The following is a 24,744-nucleotide window of genomic DNA, read 5'->3' on the forward strand; positions in this document are numbered from 1 at the left end:
TTTTAATTGTAATAAATTTTAGGAAATGTTTATTTTTAATAAAAAATAATTATTTTTTATTTATATATTGCATTTTTAATCCTTATATCCAAATATAGTCTCTTTAGTTACTCCCTTTTAATTTTTTTATTTTCAATTATACAAATTATTTTTTATTTCTTAAAATTTTATTCATGAAAATAGTAAAAAATATATAAATAAAAGGTATTATGTTTTAAATAAAATATAATAGAAAATTTTTAATTTTTATTTAATTATTATATATTTACAAATTTGTATAAATATAATAATATATTATTATAATTTTTTAATTATTAAATAAATGTTAAACTAAGGACTTAATTTAAGATCATTAAAAAAATTAAATATAAACCATTAAAATTAAAGAGATAATTAAATTATTAAAATAAAAGTATACTTTTTTTAAAGTTATTTTTTAAAATATAGTACAATTAATGATAATGTAAAGGAGAAAAAAAGTGACATGTAGGGGTAGCCTCTGGCACAGGAGCTGAGTCCTCTGACTCAAACTTGACCCATCCATTCCCATTCCTCCCTCTTAGTTCTGACATAACATTTCCCATCCAAACCCAACAAAGCTTTGTCTTCTTTTCTTCTCTCTCTTTCCCCAATCAGAGTCTCTCTTTCTCTGAAAGGTAATTATGTAAATTCTTTAAATTCAGTTAATTTGGATGAAAGTAAAAACTAAAAATAAAATAAAATATTATTATTATTTTCGTCCGGAATCCGAAGTGTTTCTTTCTTGATCTTGCAGTTGAAATCAGCTTCATTCTTTCTCTTGTCTTCCAGGTAACAGCACTACAACAAATTATCATTCGTTTTAAAGACCTCCTGCTAATGATGTTTTTCGATTCTGATTAATATTTGAAACATTCGCGTATTTCTCATTTCTCCATGGGTTCACGGTCTTGGAGCTAGAAAGAAAAATTCTAGGGTTCTCTTCGGCTCTGTCCTTGTTTTGTCTAATTTTATTCATGCCTTTCCTGCTGTGCAATGATAGCCTCAAGGCGAGTTACTGTAATGTGCATGCGAAGATGGAACCGAAGACAGCCACTACTTCATAGAAATGTTTCTCGGAAATATTTTCTTTCTTGATTATTTTATTCAATGCGTTCTGTGCAATTATAGTCTTTAATATTGAGTTACATTGCAAGCATACTATGGTGTTCATTTTTTATGATTCTTTCAAAAATTTTATATGGGTATGGAATTGTTAAATTGACAGTTTTCAGATTTCTTCCCAAGAAAGTGACGTTATTATGCTATTCTCAGGGCTAGGTTATATACTTGTATTATTATAGAATGAGTAGACCAACAACACGAAGTAAAAACAAAAGACAGAGACAAGGGGAAGATGGCATCGGCACTGGTGAAATATGGAGGTACCTACTGATGTTTGATTTTTAGTTTGTGAAATGAAATGAAATATATTACTCATAACTTTTTAGCTTATCGATTGTTTTGAATGTGTTTTGTATAGGAAAATTCACAATACAGGTTTGGTAACTGAGGATGATATGAATCAATTATATATGATTTGGAAGCCGGTTTGTTCAGGTTGTCGTCTCAATACCAAAGATAACCCAAATTGCTTCTGTGCATTGGTTCCACCTCCAAATGGAGCCAGGAAGTCTGGCTTGTGGCAAAAGATGTCAGATTTTGTTGAAAGTCTTGGTCATGACCCAACCAAGGATCTTCGTGCTTCTGCCAATTCTCCTGCAGGTCTCACAAATCTTGGTGCAACATGCTATGCCAACAGTATACTCCAGTGCTTGTACATGAATAAATCTTTTCGAGAAGGCATATTTTCTGTAGAACCAGGTGTTTTACAACAACAGCCAGTGCTAGATCAGCTGGCTCGGCTTTTTGTGCAGTTGCATGTTAGTAAAATGGCTTTCATAGACTCTTCTCCATTTGTAAAAACTCTGGAATTAGATAATGGAGTTCAGCAGGATAGCCATGAGTTCCTGACATTGCTTCTCTCATTGCTTGAGCGTTGCCTGAGATATTCCCAAGTTCCTAAGGCAAGAACAATAGTTCAAGACCTATTCCGGGGAAGTGTGTCTCATGTGACGACGTAAGGATCATTGAATCTGAGTAACTTATCTACTAATTAACCATTATGTTTTTGCTTGTAATAATATTTTTTGGTAGCCTGTTATATATTTGCTAGATATCCTATAATTTTCTGCCTTGTAATTTTTTCCTCCTGCTGCTACCAACTAAATTATGAAAGGAAAACATTAAAAAGGATCATAAATGATGCAAATGTTGCTATTATCAGGAAGACTATTTTTATTCTTCCTCTGACTCTCTTCTTGTACCAACATGCACTTTACATATTTAATTCTTTGAGTAGCATTTATTGTTTATTATATGATTCATGGCACTGGATTTTTTCATACCTGGTTTGAACTTGAAGTAACTCAGGTAATTTATGTATTGATGATCTCAAATATTGTCTTTATATAATCTACTTTCATATTAGACGAATGTGACCAGTAGTGGTTATGTTTACGAGTTATGACTATGACAACTACATATTTATTTTAATTTAATGACTTATTACAGGTGCTCGCAGTGTGGAAAAGCCTCTGAAGCTTCTTCCAAAATGGAAGATTTCTATGAGTTGGAATTAAATGTCAAGGGATTGAAGAGTTTAGATGAGAGTCTAGATGAATATCTCACCGTGGAAGAGCTTCAAGGAGACAATCAATATTTTTGCGAGTCATGTAGAACAAGAGTTGATGCTACACGCAGCATCAAGCTGTGTACATTGCCCAAAGTACTTAATTTTCAACTTAAACGTTATGTCTTCCTTCCAAAGGTATTGCAGTAGACTATATAAGTAATTTTCATCTTTCTAGTTATTATTGTGATCATTGTTCAACTAAGTGACATGCATTTTTCCTTTTTTTTTTTTTTGTTTCATTGTCATTTTTATGCATATAAGAGGACAGTAATTTAATTAAATAAAAAAAAGAAATAAGTAGCAGGCAAAGAAGGATAAGAATTCTGAAAAATAAAATGCCTCATGAAGAAAAAAATTGCTGTAATGAAAAGTCATGTTTCTCTTTTTCTTAAAAAATCCCTCAAATGTGTTTCTCACCATTTACAAACACTCTATTTCTAAATGGTTTTAGAGAAGAAGTGATTCAAGAACCTTGATCAGTTCTTGTTGTTCCAATAATGCTTTTTTGTATAAGTTGGTTTCTTTCAGTAAGATATCTTATCCTTTGCTCTTGTACATGTCTTGTTCTCTTCTCTAATAAAATTTCATCCTTATTAAAAACAAGAAAAGACCTAGAATAGTTTTCTCTGATAATCATATAATGTTTGATTTCGTTTGCAAAACCAATATGGTTCTTGATAAGTTTAGTGGTTTAATATTGTGAACTTCTTGAAAATTTTTGAAGATTGATTGTTAGGATCCAATTAAAGAGTATAGGAATTAAGTTTGGGATTTAAAGTATGGGATTTTAATATGGGCTTTATAAGATGTTGAATTATCTGACTACAATAGCTAATTTTTGTAGTGTGATTCTTTTAAAGATTCTTATCAATTAGTATCAAAGCATTTAGGATTCAATTTCAAAGTATGAGACATGAGTCTTTCATAGGAAGTATGAACTTCTAGTGTAGGATTTATAAGATTTGGGGCTCTCCAACTGGAATGGCTAGCTTTTGTAGCGTGGTCCTTTTGAGGTTCTTATCATTAATTTAATCTATCATAGTAGTTACATGTTTTTTCTTTTAGGAAAATTACACTCTTCTGTCTGAGAGATTCTTAAATTACATTGCTTTTCTCATTATTTTGAAAAGTTAAACTCATTCCTTGAGATTATTATGTACTGTCAATTTTTTGACTTTAGAAGATGAAATGAAGATTTTAGGTGAAGTTCCAAAGCATGAAGGTGTTAAAAAAATTAGTTCATATTGTAAATTCTTTAAGTTTATGCTAGGGTAGTCAAAAATAATTGTCATTGACATTGAGAGTTTGATAGGAGAGGAAAAATGCCCTAGGGAGGCTCATTCATTGTTTGCTTACCACTGCTAAGAGATTCATATACATTGAGATGAATGTTGCAATTTCTCATCTCTCAGGAAAGGGAACACTGTCCTTATTTCTTTCTTAGGATAGTGACTGTGTAAGGGTGGTTTTCTACATATGGTGTAAAGTTTTATCTTCTGTACCACTCAATTGCATTCTGACAGTGTATTTATTTATCTGTTTGTGTTGGCAGACTACAACAAAGAAGAAAATTACTTCTGCCTTTTCATTTCCTGCTGAACTTGATATGCGGCATAGAATGTCTGAGTTGTCTCAGTTTGATTTGGTATATGACTTGTCAGCTGTACTGATTCACAAGGGAACTGGTGTTAATAGTGGTCATTACATTGCTCACATCAAGGATGTAAACACAGGACAATGGTGGGAATTTGATGACGAGCACGTTACTAATTTGGGTCGTCATCCATTTGGCGAAGCATCTTCATGTTCTACTACTAAATCCATAAAGACTGATGCAATTAATTTTGATTGCTCTGAAGCAAGGATAGCTGACAGTAACAGTAATGGTTTAAATACCACACATTCACAATCCTCACTTGTGGAGACATTTTCTTCTAGCGATGCATACATGTTGATGTACCATCTTAAACATACAAAAAATGCAGCTGAAAGTGGGGGTATAATTTGTGCTAACCATCAGGAAAGAGAGGGTGTTGCAGTTGCTGTGCTAGATGGTGCTCCTCTTCCTTTCCATCTTTATGATGAGATTCAAAATTTCAATGCCTCATATGTTGATGCTTGTCAGCAGTACAATAATAGGAAAGAGTTAGAGTTGAATCGTATTAGTGAAAGGAGACAGGAGGTTCGATCTATTTTAGCTGAAGCTCCTGTTCAACCATTGGAGCAACCATTTTATTGGATTTCTAGTGACTGGCTCCGCCAGTGGGCCGACAACATTATTCCAACGTTAGTTCATAGTTTTTATGGTATTATATTGGTCATGAACACCTTTTTTTTTTTGTTTTAATAACGTTTGGCTAAATTATTTTTTTGTCATAGGTTGAGGTTCCTTTCTGTCAATTATTGAGGTAGGACTAATTGATTTATTTTATTGGGAACTTAATTTGCAATGTCTATGCAGTTCTCTTGACAACACATCTATCCAATGCTCACATGGGAAAATTCCAGTTTCAAAGGTTACCTCGATGAAGCGATTGTCTGCTAAAGCATGGGATAAGTTGTTTTCCAAGGTAACTTTTGTTAGTCTGCTGTTATATTTTTCTTGGACTGTTAATTGTTTACTTGTAGGTTGTGGCATGATGTGCCATTCATTGATTATGGAGTTCTCTTAAATCTCCATATTTACCCTTGTCTGAATGAATTACTGTGTCTGATAGAAATGACAGGAAGTGCATACTCTTCTGTGAGGTTTTGATGCTGTGATTTTGTTATGGTTTATTTTTATATCTCCCCACAAATTATTGTTCCTCAATTGCAACTTTCCTATTTCAGCGCTGACTATTTTGCTGTTACGTATCATTATATCAATGACATGTTCCCTTTATTAACTTGTGAAATTCAGTATGGTGGGGGCCCAGCACTCTCTCATCATGACCACTGTATGGATTGCTTGATTCATGGGGCTAAGACAGTGGTGTCAGCTGACTCCTACCGGGATAGAAGAGAATCAATGAAGTCACTTGCACGGGATATTCTAGATGGAAACTGTCTTGATGGAAAGTATTACATATCCAGACCGTGGTATGGTAACAATTTTTCTCTCCTCTCTTGTGCCATTCATGCTGCCATAGAAAGGGGATGGGGGGCTTGTGGACAGTGTTCTATTTCATGCATTTTTTAAACTGTAGTTATCTGGATTGCTTTGTTGTTAAGAAATCTATGAACTGTTTAAATTAGCTCTATTTTTTCTTCACTATACTATAAAGAAAACTACAGGCAAAACAATTAAGGATTTAGAGGTCATTAATTTATCTACAGATAATTTTCAATTGAACATTAATGTGTCATATAATCCATGTAAATGACCTAACCACCTAGTAGGAAAAGGTTTGGTTTTTTTTCCTTCATTATACTATTATGATGGTTTAAAAGCAATGCTTTAGAGCCTGTGATGCTGAGGACCATGCTTCTGTAGGTTGCAGCAGTGGTGGAAAAGAAAAGTCCTTGATGCTCCATCTGAAGCTGATGCTGGGCCAACAGCAGCCATTAGTTGTCCACATGGGCAACTTATGCCTGAGCAAGCTCCTGGAGCTAAGCGGGTGCTTATTCCTGAGAGTTTTTGGCTCTTCTTATATGAAGATGCTGTTTCTGTAAACCCTGATGATCCTTTGGGTGGCCCAACTTTTTCTTCAGATTCTGGAGAGTGTTCCCAATGCAGTAATGAATTATCTGAAGTAGCATGCTTGGAGGACTCCTTGAGGTTATCTCATTTGTTCTTTGCTAGCAATATAGAGCTTATATTGACAAATTTTAAAGTGACTTCTGTGTTTATGCTGCAGATTAGTTAAACAAAGGCAACGTCAGAATCATGAGAAATTATTCCAGGCAAAAAATATGCCGCTCTCTCTGCATTGCAAGTATTTCTTGGTGCCTTCTTTGTGGATTTCAAAATGGAGAAATTACATTAGTCCAACCCTGAAGAATTCAGAAAAACCTGAAAGTTTAGATGGGGTAATTAATTCACTTATGTGTGAAAAGGTACATGGTTACTTCCCCTTGATATTCTATCATTTTGCACCTTATTCCTCTGTATGCATCTAGTTTGCTTAAGTTACTAGTTAATATGATTTTGACTGGTGTTTGGTTACATTTGAGTGAAATTTGTGTGTGCAACTGTTATGAGAAGACTTATTGCTAAAAGGTATCCTATCCAACATGTGATAGGGACTTTTGTAGCAGAGATTACTCTTCAACTGATGGAGTGATTGGGTCTGCACATTTATAACCTTTTCATTCTTTCTAATTTAATCCTTGGGAAACTTTTATGATGAATTTAGTATTTTTGCTATGTACCAGCACTCACAACTTGTTGAAAGACCACCCGAATTGGTTTTCAGACGCGGTGCTATAATTCAGAGAGAGTCTTCTGTAAGTTAGTTAAGAAAAAAAAAAATATTTTATTTTCTATACCTTTTTTCATGAACTTTTATGTTATTTTCTTATTTCCATCAAACTGAATTCACCCTTTTTAGTATGCTTCGAATCCCTTTATAAATTTAAACAAATAAATTATTAATTATTGTCATCTGTTTGCTCTTTCAATTGGTTTCTTCCCCTTTTTTCACATTTCAATGGGGGTAAATTTTAGTTACTTTTTATGTTTAATTTCTTGACTCAATCTTACTTCCATTTATTCTGTGAATTCTAGGTAGGTGGCTTAACCATCATATCTGAGAATGATTGGAAATGCTTCTGTGAAGAATGGGGTGGTATTGAGACTGAAGGAATATCTGCAACAATTGATCATGTTAATAATTCTGAGAAAGTTTTGACTGGATCTGGTGAAGAGATGCTAATGGGTGAGGATCAGTTAGGCACGGGGGATAAAATGAATAATGAAAATGGGACTGGACAAATTTTAATTAGGACTTGTCCTGAGGTAATTCAAAACCTTGCCTTACTCTGTTGGCTATGCTATGTTGCTGGTCCCAATCCTACTTTTCTTTCTCTTTAGTCTTTTAGAAAATAAATCTTATGTTAGATTTTAACATACATACATTGGACTTTAGTTTTAAAAGCCATGTGTTTTTCCTATTTTTCCTGTGCTAGCTCCATAGCTGCTTTCAGCACATTCATAGCACAATAACTCTTGTCTGAGAAAATTTCAGTGGTGTAGCTGCTGGTGAATGAATGCACCAGATGTTGAAAAGGGGATTCTGGAGTTGTTCATCTCACTTGACTGACAAAAGATTCTTTAGTTTACAATGTAACTGAAGTTTGAAAAATTATCTATATTTTATTCATCTGACTAATTATTATTATTATTATCCCCTCTACCACATTCTTTCCCACAGTTCTATTATAGACATGATTCATAGTGTTTTGTTGTTGTGTTTAGTTCAATCAAATATTCTTGTGGAATATTATCTTTCTTTTATCGGGTAATATATTTATTATAACCTTTATTTGAATTATAATTTTTTTCTCTCAATTTGCAGGTTTGTGAAAGTTGCATTGGAGAAAGAGAAAGCTGTGAGCTAATGCAGAAACTTAACTATTGCAATGAGGACATATGTGTAATTCTTGTTCGTGGCAAGGAGGTACCTAGATCAATCTTGGAGGCTTCAAAGGGAATCATTGAAACAGATCGACGGGTTTCCAAGCGCTCCCGAAAGACGAAAAATGGGAGTTCAATTAGTCTGAAAGTTTCTGCTTCAACATCTCTATATCAGCTGAAAATGATGATATGGGAATCCTTTGGGGTAAGCCTAGTCTATGTATGCATATACTTCAATTCAGTTTAAACGTTGTGCATAAGCACATGGTAACAATGTCTATGGAGTCACCCTAACACTTATGCTTGCATTCATAATAATAATAATAATAATAAAATTTGTTAATAATCAATTGCAAGGTTATGTTTTAGTGTGAGGTTTATAAGGCCTTAAGATTTCCAGCTATAACAGTTAGCTTTTTGTGGTATGATTGAATCCAAGTTCTTATCAATGGTACCAAAATCTTTCACGATGTATTTTGGTTGCAAATGAGCAGCACATTGACAATGTAGTGTTTGTCCGAAACTAGTTTAGGGGTTAGTGTATAACTAGCTCACATGAGTGTAGAGACTGCAAAGTGTGGTGGGATGTTAGGATCTAAATGCAAGTTATGAGATTCTAGCATGGATTTTGGAAGGCATTGGACTCTACAACTACAATGACTAACTTATGTGGTGTGGTTTTGCCATGTAAATAAAGTTACATACAACTTAGGATTGAGTTTTAGCAATGAAAATTAAAATTCCAATAAGATTTAAAGGGGTCTGTTTTTTTATTCCTAAATCTATCTTTATGATAGATTTGTTTCGACAGGTGATGATGTGGAAGTTATGCCCAGTCATTGATATATTTGCATCATCACTACTTAACTGAATAAAACTAATGGTAGGGACTGAAAACATGTATTTTCATAAAGATAGGGACCAAGTGTTTATAAATCCAAGAATAGAAATGAGAAAGAAATGAAAATCCTTATTGAAATGAATGGACAAAATAGAAAATAAATGAGAGATCTCTCCTCCAAGGGTTTCCATTTCACAAATAGGAAAAGTTCAATTTACATATGATAACAGATCTAAATGTCTTTCCCTTACATCTTCATTGTATTTATTTACCTCAGATCCCCTCTAACTAACTAATCCCTTCAACTAACTAAATACCATAACTAACTTTTCCTTTCTTCTCTCTTAACTCCTAATAATACCACTCTTGAATTTTAACCTTGTTCTCAAGGTTGGAATTATGGATATAGTACTTCCAAAGCTCTGTCTTAGGCGCAAAAAACAGGGGATGTGGGATGTTGAGCTTTGCTGAACATGGTGCTATAACAAAAAATGAGATCTTTGCAAATTATTGGACCTGAAAACCTCTTGTACCAAGATAAAGTGTGGGCCCACATGTGCCCCAAAGGTGAGCCCTTGAAACAAATCTTCCTCCTTTTACCTCCTCCCTTGCCCTAGTGAATTGGGCGGGTTCATTAATACCACTCTGTGAACCCTATTGTTGTGACCAATTTTGGTTTGGCCCATTTGGTCTAGAGTGAGACTGACTCTGCAAAATGTCCACTCAGCTTCTCTCTTTTCTGTATGCAAGATCATCTGGTGGCATAGGTGGTGGTGGGGCATAGTCAGCTTTTTATTGTGTGAACCCTATTGATGTATGAAGATTTTGATTCTGCTGATTTGGCAGTGTTAACTGGCTGACCAGATTTTTTGAAACCCACAGTTGTTCCATATTTTGTTCCAAAGAACTAGTGGGTGAACATTCCATGAGCACTTGGTTCCAATTGTTTAAAAAAAAATTCCAAGTGACTTCTTTTTTAGATTTTACATTCAAATAAGCATTCATTGAAGTGGATTTTAAGATGGAGTAATGATGATGATGGGGGACAAATCAGTTACTTTTCCATTGTCATAGGAGAACATTAGTTAGCTAGGTGTTACCTTCTCATCAATAATAATCAGCGATTGCTGTAACTGATAGCACAGCATCATGATACCTAGATATTTGTTCATGAATCTTATCAATGATAGTTGTCCTCCAGGTTGTCAAGGAAAACCAGATTCTGCATAAAGGTGATAGGACAATTGATGCTGAAAATGAATGTGCTACCCTTGCGGATGTTAACATATTTGCTGGAGATCAAATTATTGTGAGGGACTCAGAGATTCATGAAAATCGAGATATTGCCGGTAAGCTATTTGATAGTCCCATAATGGGCATGGCAATGTGGTTTGACACATTATTATGTTATTGCATTAAGCGATATAGGAAACATGCAAATATGTTTATCTTTTAGTAATTTAAGACCATAAAGTCAAAAGGATTTTATTCATCTTTTGCAGATGAGCTTTGCAATGATAAAATGGATCTGCAGCATACTGAGGAAGGGTTCCGTGGAACACTTCTCACAGCAAATGTTTCATCCCAGGTCGTTTAAGAACTTCACTTTCTGTAACATCTTTTTGTTGGTGTATATATCTAAAGAAAAATCAGTTGAATACTTGTTCAGTACAGCCGTGTAAATTCACGTGCCTGGTGCATCTATTCTGTTGAGCGCCATTTTGTCAAACAATGCCAAGATAAAGGCAAATTTTGGGATGTATTTGTGAACTTGTAACTTTTGGAGCTCGCATGTGGCGTATCTTTAAAAGATAATTTAAAGTCATGAATGACGGGGGATTAACGACCGGAAAGTAAATTGAGAAAAAAAAATAGAGATTTATGTATGAAGGAAAATCATTTTATTTTGTATTAATTTACTTACGTTATTATATTTCTTAGTTATCATGAAATACATATATTCTATGGAGTAGATTATGATTTAAGATAGAAAATCAGTTATCTTTTTTCTTTTCAAATTTGTTACACTTCAGAGCTATTCTCATGTAACTAAAAATATATTTATTCAATCCTCGTCATCAAAATCAAACTTATCTCTAACTTGCACATTTTATTTACGTTATTAAGTTGACTGTTGACACTGCAATTGTGTTTTGGCATCAAATCAGAGCCAGCTATAAGACGACGATGCCAGCTAACCACAAGACTTTAAGAAGAGAGAAAACAAGTCACCAACTATAGAGGGGGAGGACACTAACAGTAAAGGAAAAAAGAAAAAGTAAATAATAAAACTAATAGCCTAAAGAAAGAATTCACCTACAATATAATACAAATTTCAGGAAACCGAATATAAATCTTCCTACATTCCCGTATAAATTGATGCCAGACCACACTCCCATATTTCATTTTTCAATATAAACTTGCATTTCACTTGTGCTTTGTTCTGTAATGTAAGAGAAAAAAAAAGATAAAGAAATAATGGCAAATTTAAGGATAGAATTAGAAAAATAATACTAGTACAGGGATTTAATTAGTTTTAAACACCAAATCGATTTTCTAAAAATTTATTGTTTGCTCAATTGTTTGGATTGATTTGGCCATTTAAAACGATTTGGATCAAGTCTTAAACGAGCCAATGTTATTGTACAACAAGATTTCCTAAATGAATTGAAATGAAGACCCACCAAGATGCTTGCTCCAAAACTTTGTGCTCAGCTGTACTCAGAATCTTGAAATATCAACAAAAGGCATTTTTGCTTTTCACTCTGGTTGCGGCAAAACTCAACTACTCGTCGCAAGACTGAAATTTTACAGGAAATGCAAGTCACTAAAGACCAACCCAGTATGAACGTCCATTAATGTTGTGAATTGGCGACGATGACGGAGATGTAACACTCCACTCGTACCAAACCTGTTTCAAATTACATCAGGAAAAGGAATCAACAATATTAAATGGAAACACAGATCATGGATGAAGACAAATTATGAAATGTTGAAGGTAGCAAATGGTATAAAATTAACCTTTGTAGGACCACAACAGCGCCAGAAATGTACTTCAAGTGTAGAACCAGGGTCCACACAAATAGGTGTCCTTAATGGGAAAAATATTGCAAACCTGCAGATTAAGGCCCAAAAGGAAGGGTTCAAATTCACTAATATTATCATTTCAAAAGACAGCAGGTCAGGGCAAAAAGATACAAGACAACTGCTCTGTTTTCCTTTTAAAAAGATATTTTATTAGCACTGACAAACAGCATAAAACACTGTTAACTGTCAGGCATCATCCTATTATAGGGTAGAATGTGTAAAAATAAATAAAATTCGTGAAATCTGATGCAATGTGCAAAACATCTTAATATCCATCTAGGAAAATCCTTCAATAACCATCTTGCAAAATAATATACAAAAGCCATAAATGGATTCTGATTCTAAAATAAATGCAGTGCTATCACAACAAATACCAAGTCATTCAAACAGCAATTACAAACCACCACCCACATGACAACAAATTACTAGAAATAATTTCCAGTTCGATGCAACAGAAAAAAATGTCAAATGGATAAAAACCAGGTCAAATTTACTTGATGTGTTTAGCCCATTTACTGCGGTCTCCAGGTGGTTGTAATGTCTTTTGCTACTCCAATAAAATTACTTCATATCCCAAAATAAAATAAAACATTTAAATCAATCTCAGTACCAACTGAACATGTTTGGTGTCGCTGTTGAAGGTTCAATTCCAAGATGAACATCCTTGTAAAGAGTTGCATCAAAGTAGCCAGCAAATCCTAAGATGGAGAGCACAAGGTCAGTCTCAAAAAGACAGACAAAGCTTTGGGGAATGTTATCAGCAAGCAATACCAACATCCTAAAACTACATAATAAGACTGCCCCACGAACTGTATATAGCAGAGGATGTCTATTAAACAATCCCAAAAATACCAAGTTTATCAAAATCAGTTCCATTCCCACAATGAAACGACTCACAATTAGTGAATACATTCTAAATACCAAATCAGCACACTTATCATGTAAAATTGAAAAAAAAATTTCACAAAGAAGAAATCTATTTGTCACTGATTTTCATTTTGAACTACCCCAACCAAAATACATCTACTTGGAATATATTAAGTGCCTCACCTTTATCTTCTCAATTCATCCTCTAGGATGAGTATTTAATATGCTTCTAACAATGTACTGGCAGCAATATAAATATCAATTTAGAACCTAACTCTCACCAAGTAATCAGCACCATGGTTTAGATTCAAATGGGTGTGATTACAACGCTGTCATCTAAGCTTCTAGGCAATAGGAAGTTTGTCTCACTCAAAGAATGGACTGCATTTTTCTGTCTTCTCACCCAAATCAAAAGATTTGGCCCATTGATCCTAGTGGAGCATTTTCTCCTTAGGGTATAACTTCTGTTTTAGGTACTAACAAAATACCCCCCAAAAAAATGACTTCTCAGATAAATCTAGGGATTTTTTCCGTCTTCCTCTCAATTCTCCAATGTTTGATTTCTATTTATTCAAATCCTTTCATCCTTGCCGGTGAGATGCAAATTTTTTCTTGACTTAATTTCTTATAGATCTTTTCACAACAATCTACAAATGTAGTAAACCTCATTTATATTATTTAAAAAGTATATTAGCATACTCATACCTATATTTTTTTTAAATTGTCACATCATACCCAAATTTGTACCAAATACCAGTACTGTACCATATCCATGCAACACAGAGTGGAACTCTCAAATATCTAAGGAGGTTTAATTAGCAAAATACTTTATCCAACAGAGATTACAGATTCAGGTTTATTTGGTAGAAAATAAAGCTTGTGCCATTTTTAATAGGATTTTAATGACAGATATGTTGGGCAATTGGGCAGCTTTATCCCAACAAATCTCTCTTGTTCTTTTATCTTTCTTTTTTCTGTTTTTTTAGCTCAGCAAGATTCCCTGTCCACCCTCATACTTGCATATTTTCTTTCGACCTTACTTGAGTTTCTCCCTTAAATGAAAAAATTTATACAATCTCTCTCTCTATCCATAGTTGAAAATCCATGCTACTGTAATGAACCAACAACAAATTCATGCAAGAACCTGGCACGACATGAACATGAGGATACAAGTAATTTGAAAGTTATAGGACATAACACAGGTATAATACAATGTATAAAATTAGTTTAAAATTAAGATAAAATAAAAAATTTAAATCACAAAAGATAATTCATGCTTCAAAAGTAAGTATAATTGTTATAGACAAAAATGATAAAAAATAGTATCATATTTCAATCATTATTAGCATAAAAATAGAAAAATGCATCTATAAGTGTTTGATGTGTTGTGCAGTGTGACAAGAATATATGTCCAACATGGTTATGACACGGCACAGCTATCATTTAGAAGTCCCTGTGCTGGTGTGCTTCGTAGTTTCCAAGGCTTTTTCAAATAACTCAACCATTTCATAACTTTAATTGTTCCCTGCCAACATGTGGCTTTATTTTATTACTTACAAAACAGACCAACATAATCAACAAAAATACTCAAAAATGGATTCTGAAAATTTGCAATAGAAACACACCACATACCATGTACCATTGCTGATCCAGTGTCATTAGGTATCGCAAAATTCAACTTTTTATAACGCTGATTACTTTCACTATCGGAATGTTTTGGATGAGTAAATGTAAAAACCTGAATATCAAATCAACAAAACAAGCAGAAACTAATTAATATAAGATGTCCTAATTATGTTTCTAGTCCCTATCCCTCAATTTTTCTTCTGTTTTTAGCCCCTGATATTTTTTTAACTTGGCACTTTTGGTCCCATTCACCGATGTGTCACAACAAATAATCAACTAGTGGCACAAAAAATTGGCCAGGAATAATCTCTTAGCTAGCCACATAATTAATAGGAACCAAAAGTGTTGACATTAAAAAATCTAGAGTAACACTAAGATAAGAAAAAATTTAAGGGACTAAAAGCAAAATCTTACAAAATGAAGAGATCAGAAGGGGGATAGATTGAATTAAAAAATAAAAAATTAAACTGCATGTGATGAAACTCACAGGTTGAGACGGTGCAAGTCGGGCTACATTGTGTATTTTCACAACATAAGCAGTTTCAAAATGTACAAGGTCTTTATGTGCCTTAACCTGAAATGCAACCACAAGAAAATAATACCAAGTACTCATTTATAAATGTGAAATTTAACATCAGGATTGGGAACTATAAGATATATACATCATTATATAACTTTGAAGCTGTGACTGGTTGGAGGAAACTTGTGTACCTAAAGTCAGTAATACACAATGATTACTAGAATAACTAAACATAAGAAGAAAAATTTAAAATACAAAAATTAATTAATCATTAAAAGATCCATAGAAACAACCAATTTCTACCAATAAAAAACAAGTGAAATTTAGCGACTGTAAATCAACACATCAGAATTTTATGTTGCTGATGCTATCTTACATGACTCTGGAGTTTGTGTTAACTTATGACCATCAACAAACTAATTAAAACACAGTAGCCGAATCAAGTAAGGGGCTTAACATTCATTAAAATTAAATAACAAAATTAAACCCACAGATAAATCGGAAAGATATGGAGAAAAGGCAATTTACATACAAAGAAGGTATTGAAATTCCATCTTGCTTTAAAAACCTCTGGGCTCCATCAAGGCATTCGGGAGACAGTTCATTGTCGCCAAAAGAACCTAACAGTTCACTAACCTAAATTCAAAAATAACAATAATCAGACTTAAAGTAAACAATAAAAGTCAAATGATTGACTAAGTGAGCATCTACCAATATGTCAGCTTTTTCAGGGGCATCCCAATGTCGCATGTCACTTGAGACTATGGTAACAGTATTCTCCCATCCCTCTAACTTGACTAAAGCCTGTTCCAACAAATTGTTATGTATAGAACAATGAAAATATAGTAGTAAGATTCAAAAGATAGGAACCTCCATTCAAAATTTCAGTTATATTTCCTGAAGAAGATTATCTAAAGAATCAGAAGAGAAAAGCAAATTAAATTATATATGCACAGAAACAACATAAAGACAACTTAGGACTTTTAAATAAATTTAAGAGCGTGACCCCCACCAATCATCAAGCACAAGAGCTAATCAAATAATGAAGTGCCCTACAAACACCAAGAAGATAAAAGTTTCTTTCTGACTAAATACACTAGGTAACAAACCATCATACTTAGTCACTCATTTATCAAAACAAAACAAAGTGAGCTACAAATAGATTAGACACAAAAAAATAATTTACCAAATCAAATAATGAAGTTAAGGACATGTATTTGAATTCATCAGCTTCTGTAATATACAGTTAACATTATATTGGCTCAAAAGGAAATCTCTGTTAATGTTGACACAACCAGAACTCACATGTAGGGTAACAACTGCATTTGGATTTTTTTCAACAGCATAAACTTTTAGCTTCCGTCCAGTTTCTTCAGCAGCCTACATATGAAAACAGCTCAAAGAAAAGTATATAAGAAAATCCACACTCGACAGAATATGATTTACATTAAACAACATCAAATTTCATCAATAAACGGTACAAAATCACACCTGTAATGATGCCCGCACAAGAGGCCCACGTCCTGCCCCAACAACCATCAATACCTAACCATAGGAATAAAATTAAATAACATTTTGCCATGATGCACAAAATTCAAAGTGATGCATTTTATCATGCACCTAAAAATAGCAATTAAAAAATTAAGCTGCATGAAGAGAAAACATGAGAAAAGAATCCCACAATGGTTTTAGCAGATGCCTCTTCATCAGAAACCCTGTCCAGCAGTGCTTTACTAACTGCTCTTTGGTACTGTCAAAAGGAAAGCTAATGATTAAATTACAAGTACACAACTAAGAAACCAAAACAAGTTACCCCATGCCAAAGGCTCAGAACAAACAAAACAAAGACAGCAAGTACTAAGGTCATTTTCTCAAATAGTGATATGCAATTGTGGATATAAACTATGATGATGTTATTGATGAGGATGACAATTGAAAAGTGCAGTTGTGTTCTTTCAATGCAGCATTAAATTCAAACATTCTTAATTTAAAAGATGATAATTAATATACTTATCTTTGAACTTTGATTTGTAGACTGTGCCATAATAAAGACTTTGAAGTTCTAGTGACTTATGACTTTGCTTTGACTTGTGGATTATGCTTTTTGATTTAAGATTTTAAATCATTGTAACTTGTGATTTATTTTGACTTGTGGTTGTACACAACACTTCTTGATTTCAGAGTTTTAATGTTATTGTAACTTTGGAGTTCTAAGATTATAATTTTGTAACATTGAATTAGTGATTTTAATCATTAAGTATGTGTTTTACTAGTTTCAAACTTTATGATTTTAGTAGTGAATATGAACCGTTTAAGTATTATGATTTAAATATTGAATAACTAGAACATTTAAAGTTATGGTTCAATAATGGTTTGTTGCATTTACAATTTATCTTAAATTTTAAGTTAAAATAATTTTATGAATTTTATTGAGATATTTTTTCTATTTTTTCATATTTTTTAATTTTAAAAATGGCATGACAGGCTAAGTATTTCAGCCCATTTCCAAAATCAGGCTAGCCCAAGCTGGCCAGCTTTGATATCACCAATCAAAATGCTAGTCTCATTGACAGAAGTGCTCTAACTGCTGAACTTCAATCTTTAATCAATAATCAGTACAGTAGGCAATGCAATTGCTCAAGAATCCCATGCAGTGGATGTACTTATTCACAACTATCTAATACAACAGTTTCATTAACAGAAATAGGATTTAAGATGACGTTTCCATGGGTGCCAGAGAGAAAAGATATTTATAAAATAATACGTGGAGAATATCATGCATGTATTGCCATACCTGAATGTATTTTACTGCATCCTTCTCAAAAGTTTCGTAAGTCTGAGCCTCTAAATTATCCATAAGTGGCTGCATGAAATTTTATGAAAGTTTCACAATTTTTTATCTCAAAGTGCACAATAATCAGGCAGTAACATAGAAGCCAATAACTATGTAGAAAGAAGCATGAAAAAGAATGCTTACTTGCAAGGGAGACTGTAAAAAATCCCTGTAACCAAGCTGGCATAAGATGCTGAGAGGGTCAAGAGAAATATAATAGCAGATAATGCAATACCTATGTATTCAACAAATGTCAAGCTAGATACCTCAAAACGCTCTTGCTCGGGAAGTGGATCCATTTTCTGGTATAGATATCCCACATAGTCTAGATAGGGCCGCAAAGGATGACTGTGTGAATCTGAAGTGGAAAAAAGGCTCACTTTTGTTAGAAACCAGAAAATAGACTACAGAAATGACTGAAAAGATTTGGGAATGATTATAGTATTTGCTGTAAAAAAAACAATACACAAGTAAATACAATCCCACTGTCACAGAGCACAGCTCCCCTATATACACCAAATCTCATTCTTCACTGTTTGGCAATTCTGTTACAACTCTTGTCACCTCATCTTCTCTCCCCTTACCCTGGTTCTCCGTACATACACTCTCCACACCTTAGACCTTTCCTCACCATCCAAGCCCACATTTCCACTCCTATCAACTATAAACAGGAGATTGGCCAGGGCAACATAGTTGAAGAAAAGTGGAACATCGTATCACAACAATTACATTGCATCCAAAAAGGCACAAGCATTTGCATATGGGCACACAGAATGGAAGAGGAGATTCCTAAATATATATTACATCAGCAATATTGATAATTCTTGTAACCTAAAACCAGGCTAAATAAAAGTGGCTCATAATAATTAGGAAAATTTATTAAAAAAAAAAAACTAGTTTAAAAGGAAGAACAAGATATTCTAACCACTAAAAGGATGATCCTCAAAATCAAGAAACCAAATCTATGAACCAAGAAAAGGAACTTACCAGAAACTAAATTATCATGAAAAGCATTAGCTTCCACAATTGCCTTCGGATGAACTAAATTTCCAGATATAATGATCTACACAGATGTTTCAAATTAAATCAATACCTTTCAAAGGAAAACAAATGCATGAACTCAAATTCCATTTCTTATGATCAACCAAGCACCAATGTAGTATCCAGAGAAATGATAAAAGACTTGCATGAATTGTGAGAAAGCAAAGTTGTCCACAGTAGAAATAACTGCTCAACTTACTTCCCGTCCTCACATAATATCAGCTATATTTACAAGAATGCAAGATTCAAAGAACTTGATGGCTTACCTGAATAGAATGGTTAAAGAAACCAGTAATTAACCTCTGGTGGCGCTTGGAGAGGCATGGCCAACCACGAGCATTAGTTAAAAAGCACTGGCAAGGTTCCAATAAAAAAAACATTATGCCTTTAGACAAGAATCAGCACCACGATACTACATTTGGAAAATGCATTATAACCAGAAAAAGGTCACGTACATCAGTACTAATTATAGCTGCTCTAACAGGCTCCCCAAACCAACGTCCTAGTGAATTTGCAGAAGGAAGAGTACTCCTGATGAACAAGTTGCCAAGAAAAATCATCATGATTAAAGAAATCAATAATACACTGACACAATTTTAAAACAAATTTAGGAATAAAAGCCATGCAACAAAATCCAAAATCAAAGTACAATGGACTAAAGTGTAAACTACTCACAGAATATCAAGTGCAACAGACAGCTGACTATGATGCTCACATAGCAAACGAAATGAATTCCATGTTTCCCAGGAGTCAACCTAAAAATCAGGATCACAAAGTCTTGTAACAAAAACATTAAGCATCCTAAATTTTTTGTCCATAACAAGCCTATAATTTCATGAACAAACTGTCCAAACCCAAGTAATTTGATCACCAGAGAATAAAATTGAAATTAAAATACATAAAAGAAATATTGCAGCAAACACCATATCAATATTCAGTAACATGTCAGAACATAAGCTCACAATTGGCAGCTTTGACTTTACAGTAGTAACTGTCATTTCATTAAGAATAAAAATTAATTAGATATAGTGCTAAAAACTCAGGTTTCAATAAAAATACACTGAACCCTATTAAACTCAAATCATTTATTTTTACAAGTTCACATATTTCAAGAATAGTACTAAAAAATATATCACAGTCCTCCAATTTTGAAGCAAAGATAAGTAGCAAGGTAAAGAAAAATCATAAGTTACATAATACAGGAAAAAGAATTAATGATAACATAAAGTTAAAGTTGTAACATAATACATATTACAGAACATTGTCTATCAAATCCAAGCACCCAACAAAATCAACCAACAACTTCCATTTTAAAGCCAAAATCACGTGTAAACCCAGGCTCATCAACTTACTAGAAGAACTGAGAGTTTATCAATTCTGCAGCAGTTACATGTGAGTTAAAATCATTTTTCTGTCCTAGGATAAAAAACGTGTAGGAGGTTTGAGTTGACTTGAGTTTGAAAACTAAGAAGCTCATATTTAAGAAAGAAATATAGGACAGGTTCATCAATGTGTAAACCCTACTACATGACCCAACCTAGCTAAGCAAATTTGAAAACAAGACCACCACAGCACGATTGTAACAAATTTACTCACCAAAGTAATGGACTTAGCATCCATAGAGTCCTCATCAGGCTTCACTAACGGAATCCTGAGCCACAACTGTATTACAAATTTACAAAAAATAAATAAATAAATAAATAAATATATATATATATATATATATATATATATATATATATAAGATTGGAGGAATGACATTCATGAAGACAAATGAACCAGATATAAAACTTAAACATAGAAATGCACCTGCACATTATTTAAGCCCTGCAAGATTTGATTCACACATCTAGCATAATTAGCACAAGAAGTTCCCTTGGGGGCAGGAAGCAGGCAGGCCTATAGCAAAGTAAAAGGATTTAAGGTAAAAAAACATATACAACTTAGTCAAGAAAGCATTTTTTGATGGTCACAATATGTCAAAGTCTGATATCATGCCAGGTTGCATAGTTTACAAACAGATACAAGAATGAAATAACATCATAAATAAAACCAATTAGCATGCCTTGACACATTAACCAACTTGACTAAAATTTCAAAATAACACCTATTATTGTTCAAATTGCAGGTAGTCAGCATGTCAAGTGTCCAGGACAGATTTGCAGGACATATACTGGGCATTCTCATTATGGAAAATGAATATAAATCACTTGTTATTTTTCAACAGGTTTTCCGCTTAGTTTTTGGTCTAGACCATGAGTATCCTCAAAAGGAGAAAATCCTGCTCAAGTCAGGAGCATTCTCACCATAGAGGGGCTTCCTCTTCTAGCGGGAATTCTTTCATACACAAGGATCAAACCTGAGACCTTGCTTAAGGGAAATCAAGCATGTACAACTTGAAAACCCCACACATTTTGATAAAGCCAAGATAACCTTGTAATTAATCTACTCATGAAAAGTAAGGAATCCTTTTCTCATTAAATATAAATTTGAAAGGAATATTATTATTTGAATGAAATATACCCAAGGAGGCACTCACAATCACACACACACACATTTCCTAATTTTAAATAATTTGCCATCGTCCATATCCGTTCTCATACAGGTACAAGAACCATAACTGTATTCAAGCAACCTAGAGGAATGATAATAAAATCCTAGATAAGTTAATTAAAGTTGCAAAAGAAAGATGCAAATGACAATAAAGATTACACATTTCTACTACACAAACAAAAAAAAAAAGAAACTCAACCAATTAACAGGGGTTAAAACTACTGATAACACTAAGGAAAAAACACCGAGCAAAGCAATACAAATTTGAAATTTCTTCAACCTGGTTATACCAAAGCAAACCTGTAAAGAGAGATGAGAAGCCCAGGCTATTTCTTGTTTAAGAGTGGTTTCAGAATCTATCCTAAAGGTTTCATCCTCTGAATCCAAATCTATCCATGAGCTAATTTTACCTGAATAAAATGCAACAAGATAGTGATTTCATGATGACATATGCAAAGTTCATAATATCAATCATAAAAGGAAATGTTAACAAAGCCAATTGAAAAAATACAAATGCTAATAACAAGAATAATAAGCAACTCATACCCACTACATGACTACTCCATTGGGATGGGCTCAAGACCAAGTCTGAACCAGCAAATGGAAGAACACCAGACCCCAAACTATCCTTTTGCACTAAACTTGGCCGATAAGAGGGATCCATCTAAATTTCATCATAAAATCATATAAGCTAAACAGACAGCAGGAGACTACATAAGCAAAAAGATCATTTCTTAGCAAAATTATCTTCCAATAGTTTACATGTTATTCATAGAAAACAAAATTTATTAAAAAAAAAAAATCACCATTAGAAAAATAGACTACATATGCTGAAGAAATCATGAGAAAATTAAGTGTTCATTAAGAACATCAAAAATCTTAATTAAGCCCCTTTAGGAGCCATACCAGAGAACTCCACCAAGAGTCCATGTAATATTTCAATAATGTAGTCTAAAAAGCTCTTACAGTGAGCCACATTGGAACAGTTTCACAAGGAAAGCATTAGACTTCGTTGCTTTGGGTAAGCTTACTGACCAGACACATATAAAATGGCAGCAGCAAGCTGCTATATGACTGGCTAATTAGCTACCATGGGAACAAGGAAAACACACCAAACATAATAACAAACACAAACCCTACTAGTCTATGAAAAATAATAATAATAATAATATGTTTGTCTTTAGAGTATTTCTTATGAAGGGTTTTGGAGGAAAATGGTCATTCCATTTCTTTCATTCTAAAAATTATCAAATTAGAGAATATTTATTACAAATGAAAAATTCCATCCTCCATTCCCTTTCAGTCCAAAACACTCCATACAAACATATCATCAACCAAATCTCAGTGAATATAAATAAAAAAAAAAGATTGAAAATTCAACAGACACCAAGGAAGATTTTAACTCTCATGACGTAAGATGTGGCAAACAACTACAAGAGGCAGACATAGAAAAACCGCAGCATGTTACGTGCGTTGCGAAATGTAGTTCTATAGAGCCATACACTGAAACCCCAAAAGCTTGAAATCGAGCAGTTTCACTGTAAAGGGTCCATCGATCAGTTTCATTCTAGGTGAGCTTACTGACCATTCACACACAAAAGGAGCAACACTGAAGTTGCCGTGTGAGTGGCTAATTAGCCACCATAATAAACTACCTACATTCATTGTAATGTAAACTTAACTTCACGCATAAAATGGTATAAAATACGAAACATGTACACTAAATGCATAACATTTGTTCTCATGATTTATATGCGATTGCAAAATGTTGAAATGCATAAAACTAAGTGAAGGACACGAACCAGAGGAGCAATAACGAAATCAAAGCCGCCGGAACTGAGATTGAAACTGAGGACACGTGGCATGTCATCGTTGAACTCCGTCTCTATGCCACAGTAGCGAGATTCGCTCTTATCCCACGCTCTTTCTCCCAGAGGCATTTTCGCTAAGCTTTTGTGCAACTCTTGCTAACACCTACTACTGTGATCAAGTTAAGGGAGCTAACTATAACAAGCTTAAGCGATTTCAAGCATCGTGAGTTCAGAGTAGTAGTGGAAGGGTTTGGAAGGGTTTGGTAGGGTTTTGTAGAAGACTGTGGTACAGCTACCGCACCACAACTTAGGGTTCTTGCTAGGGTTTTGGGATAAATTTTGTGGGCTTTTTTTCAACTGTACGTTGAGGTGTAAGAACACTGAAGCTAAGCCCAAAAGTAAAAAGAAATCTGAAAATTGTGTCCTGAGTCGTGAATTTTGTTTTCTGTTTAAACTAGAGTGTGTTTTTTTATGTGATTATTTTGGATGATTGTTTGGAAAAAAATCAAAAAATTATTTATTTTTTATTCAAATGTTGTTGATTTTTATTTGGATGATTTTGGTTTTCAGTTATTTTTTTAAGATGAACAAATAAACTAGAGTATACGATTTTATTATTTATTTATTTTGCTAAAGAGGACAAAAATTGGAGTATATGATTAAAATTTATTAACTTATTTTTTAGTTAATTTTTTATATTTTAGTTTTAATAATTTGTTATTTTAAATAAAAAGTTAATCATTGTACCTAAATTTATATTTCATTTTATTTTATTGTATTTTTCTTTCCATGCAAGAAAAGTGCAGTATGATAAACTTCAATTTTAATATTTCCTCACCTCTTCTCTAGCATTTTTTTTACACTGGATTTTTTTTTTATCACACTACTTTTATATTTTAAATGTTTTTTTTTTTGTCTATCTCATTCTGTCTAAGTTGAATGTATTAAATTGAAAGAAAACTCAAACAATATTCTTTTCACTCAACCCGAAAAGAAACAATGTTATTTTCTAGTGGATTTATAAAGGAGAGATAAAATCACATAACAGTATTAAAAAAATCATGAAGTTGGAGTTACACACTAGACTAGCAAAAACACTTCCATTTTTTTATTTAATAACCAACATTTTTAAAGTTCTTTAAATTTAATTTGTTTCATTAAACGTTTAATTGTAATTATAATTTAAAAGTAAGGAAGAAATAATTCTCATCAAACGTTAATTTCTCTAGCACGTATTTGCTTGATTTTGTTTCCCATTATAACCACATAAATAACATTCATATGGATATTTTCTC

General features: G+C 33.3%; 2 protein-coding genes across 4 annotated transcripts; one reads left to right on the forward strand and one right to left on the reverse strand.

Annotated features, from left to right (window-relative positions):
• The first annotated feature begins 476 nt into the window (after positions 1-476).
• On the forward strand, positions 477-11,094 carry LOC113864374 (ubiquitin carboxyl-terminal hydrolase 26-like). 3 transcript variants are annotated; one of them, XM_027498000.1, is made up of 15 exons: positions 505-656; positions 776-810; positions 1,294-1,403; positions 1,502-2,098; positions 2,593-2,848; positions 4,266-4,999; positions 5,175-5,283; positions 5,616-5,794; positions 6,189-6,473; positions 6,553-6,751; positions 7,070-7,141; positions 7,422-7,652; positions 8,212-8,475; positions 10,313-10,460; positions 10,614-11,094. In XM_027498000.1, exons 3-15 carry the CDS (start codon positions 1,324-1,326, stop codon positions 10,706-10,708), a joined length of 3,249 nt encoding a protein of 1,082 aa, XP_027353801.1. In that variant the 5' UTR covers positions 505-656; positions 776-810; positions 1,294-1,323; the 3' UTR covers positions 10,709-11,094. The 3 variants fall into 3 exon arrangements, with proteins under 3 accessions (XP_027353803.1, XP_027353801.1, XP_027353802.1); XM_027498002.1 differs by lacking the exon at positions 776-810 and having other exon boundaries at positions 477-656; positions 10,614-11,021; XM_027498001.1 differs by lacking the exon at positions 505-656 and having other exon boundaries at positions 746-810; positions 10,614-11,021.
• A 612-nt stretch (positions 11,095-11,706) lies between these two features.
• Positions 11,707-23,899, reverse strand: LOC113866204 (protein arginine N-methyltransferase 1.5-like). The gene is made up of 25 exons (XM_027501086.1): positions 23,441-23,899; positions 22,185-22,302; positions 21,939-22,048; positions 20,895-20,984; positions 20,682-20,747; positions 19,761-19,840; positions 19,541-19,616; positions 19,352-19,438; positions 19,032-19,107; positions 18,629-18,705; positions 18,311-18,448; positions 18,189-18,224; positions 18,006-18,074; positions 16,893-16,961; positions 16,703-16,756; positions 16,517-16,591; positions 15,923-16,015; positions 15,744-15,847; positions 15,354-15,402; positions 15,179-15,265; positions 14,698-14,803; positions 12,809-12,896; positions 12,133-12,226; positions 11,885-12,022; positions 11,707-11,826 (listed from the first exon to the last, which is right to left on the reverse strand). The coding sequence occupies exons 1-24, from the start codon at positions 23,576-23,578 to the stop codon at positions 11,939-11,941; spliced, it is 2,064 nt and encodes a 687-aa protein (XP_027356887.1). The 5' UTR covers positions 23,579-23,899; the 3' UTR covers positions 11,707-11,826; positions 11,885-11,938.
• Between the last annotated feature and the right edge of the window lie 845 nt (positions 23,900-24,744).

The sequence above is a fragment of the Abrus precatorius genome, unplaced genomic scaffold (genome assembly GCF_003935025.1).
Source record: "Abrus precatorius isolate BTA unplaced genomic scaffold, Abrus_2018 Scaffold4, whole genome shotgun sequence".
In the NCBI taxonomy this organism is placed as follows: Eukaryota; Viridiplantae; Streptophyta; class Magnoliopsida; order Fabales; family Fabaceae; genus Abrus; species Abrus precatorius.

Bases quoted from the DNA above. Each gene is read 5' to 3' on its own strand.
- LOC113864374 (XM_027498002.1), top strand. From the start codon at position 1,324: ATGAGTAGACCAACAACACGAAGTAAAAACAAAAGACAGAGACAAGGG. The intron at 2,849-4,265 runs GTATTGCAGTAG...TTGTGTTGGCAG, and splicing joins GTTATGTCTTCCTTCCAAAG to ACTACAACAAAGAAGAAAAT. The intron at 6,474-6,552 runs GTTATCTCATTT...TTTATGCTGCAG, and splicing joins TGCTTGGAGGACTCCTTGAG to ATTAGTTAAACAAAGGCAAC.
- LOC113866204 (XM_027501086.1), bottom strand. From the start codon at position 23,578: ATGCCTCTGGGAGAAAGAGCGTGGGATAAGAGCGAATCTCGCTACTGT. The intron at 20,985-21,938 runs GTTTGCTTTGGT...ACTTTGCTATAG, and splicing joins CTTCTCATCTCTCTTTACAG to GCCTGCCTGCTTCCTGCCCC. The intron at 16,016-16,516 runs GTGAGTTCTGGT...TTGTTGGAACAG, and splicing joins ATGCAGTTGTTACCCTACAT to GCTTTAGTCAAGTTAGAGGG.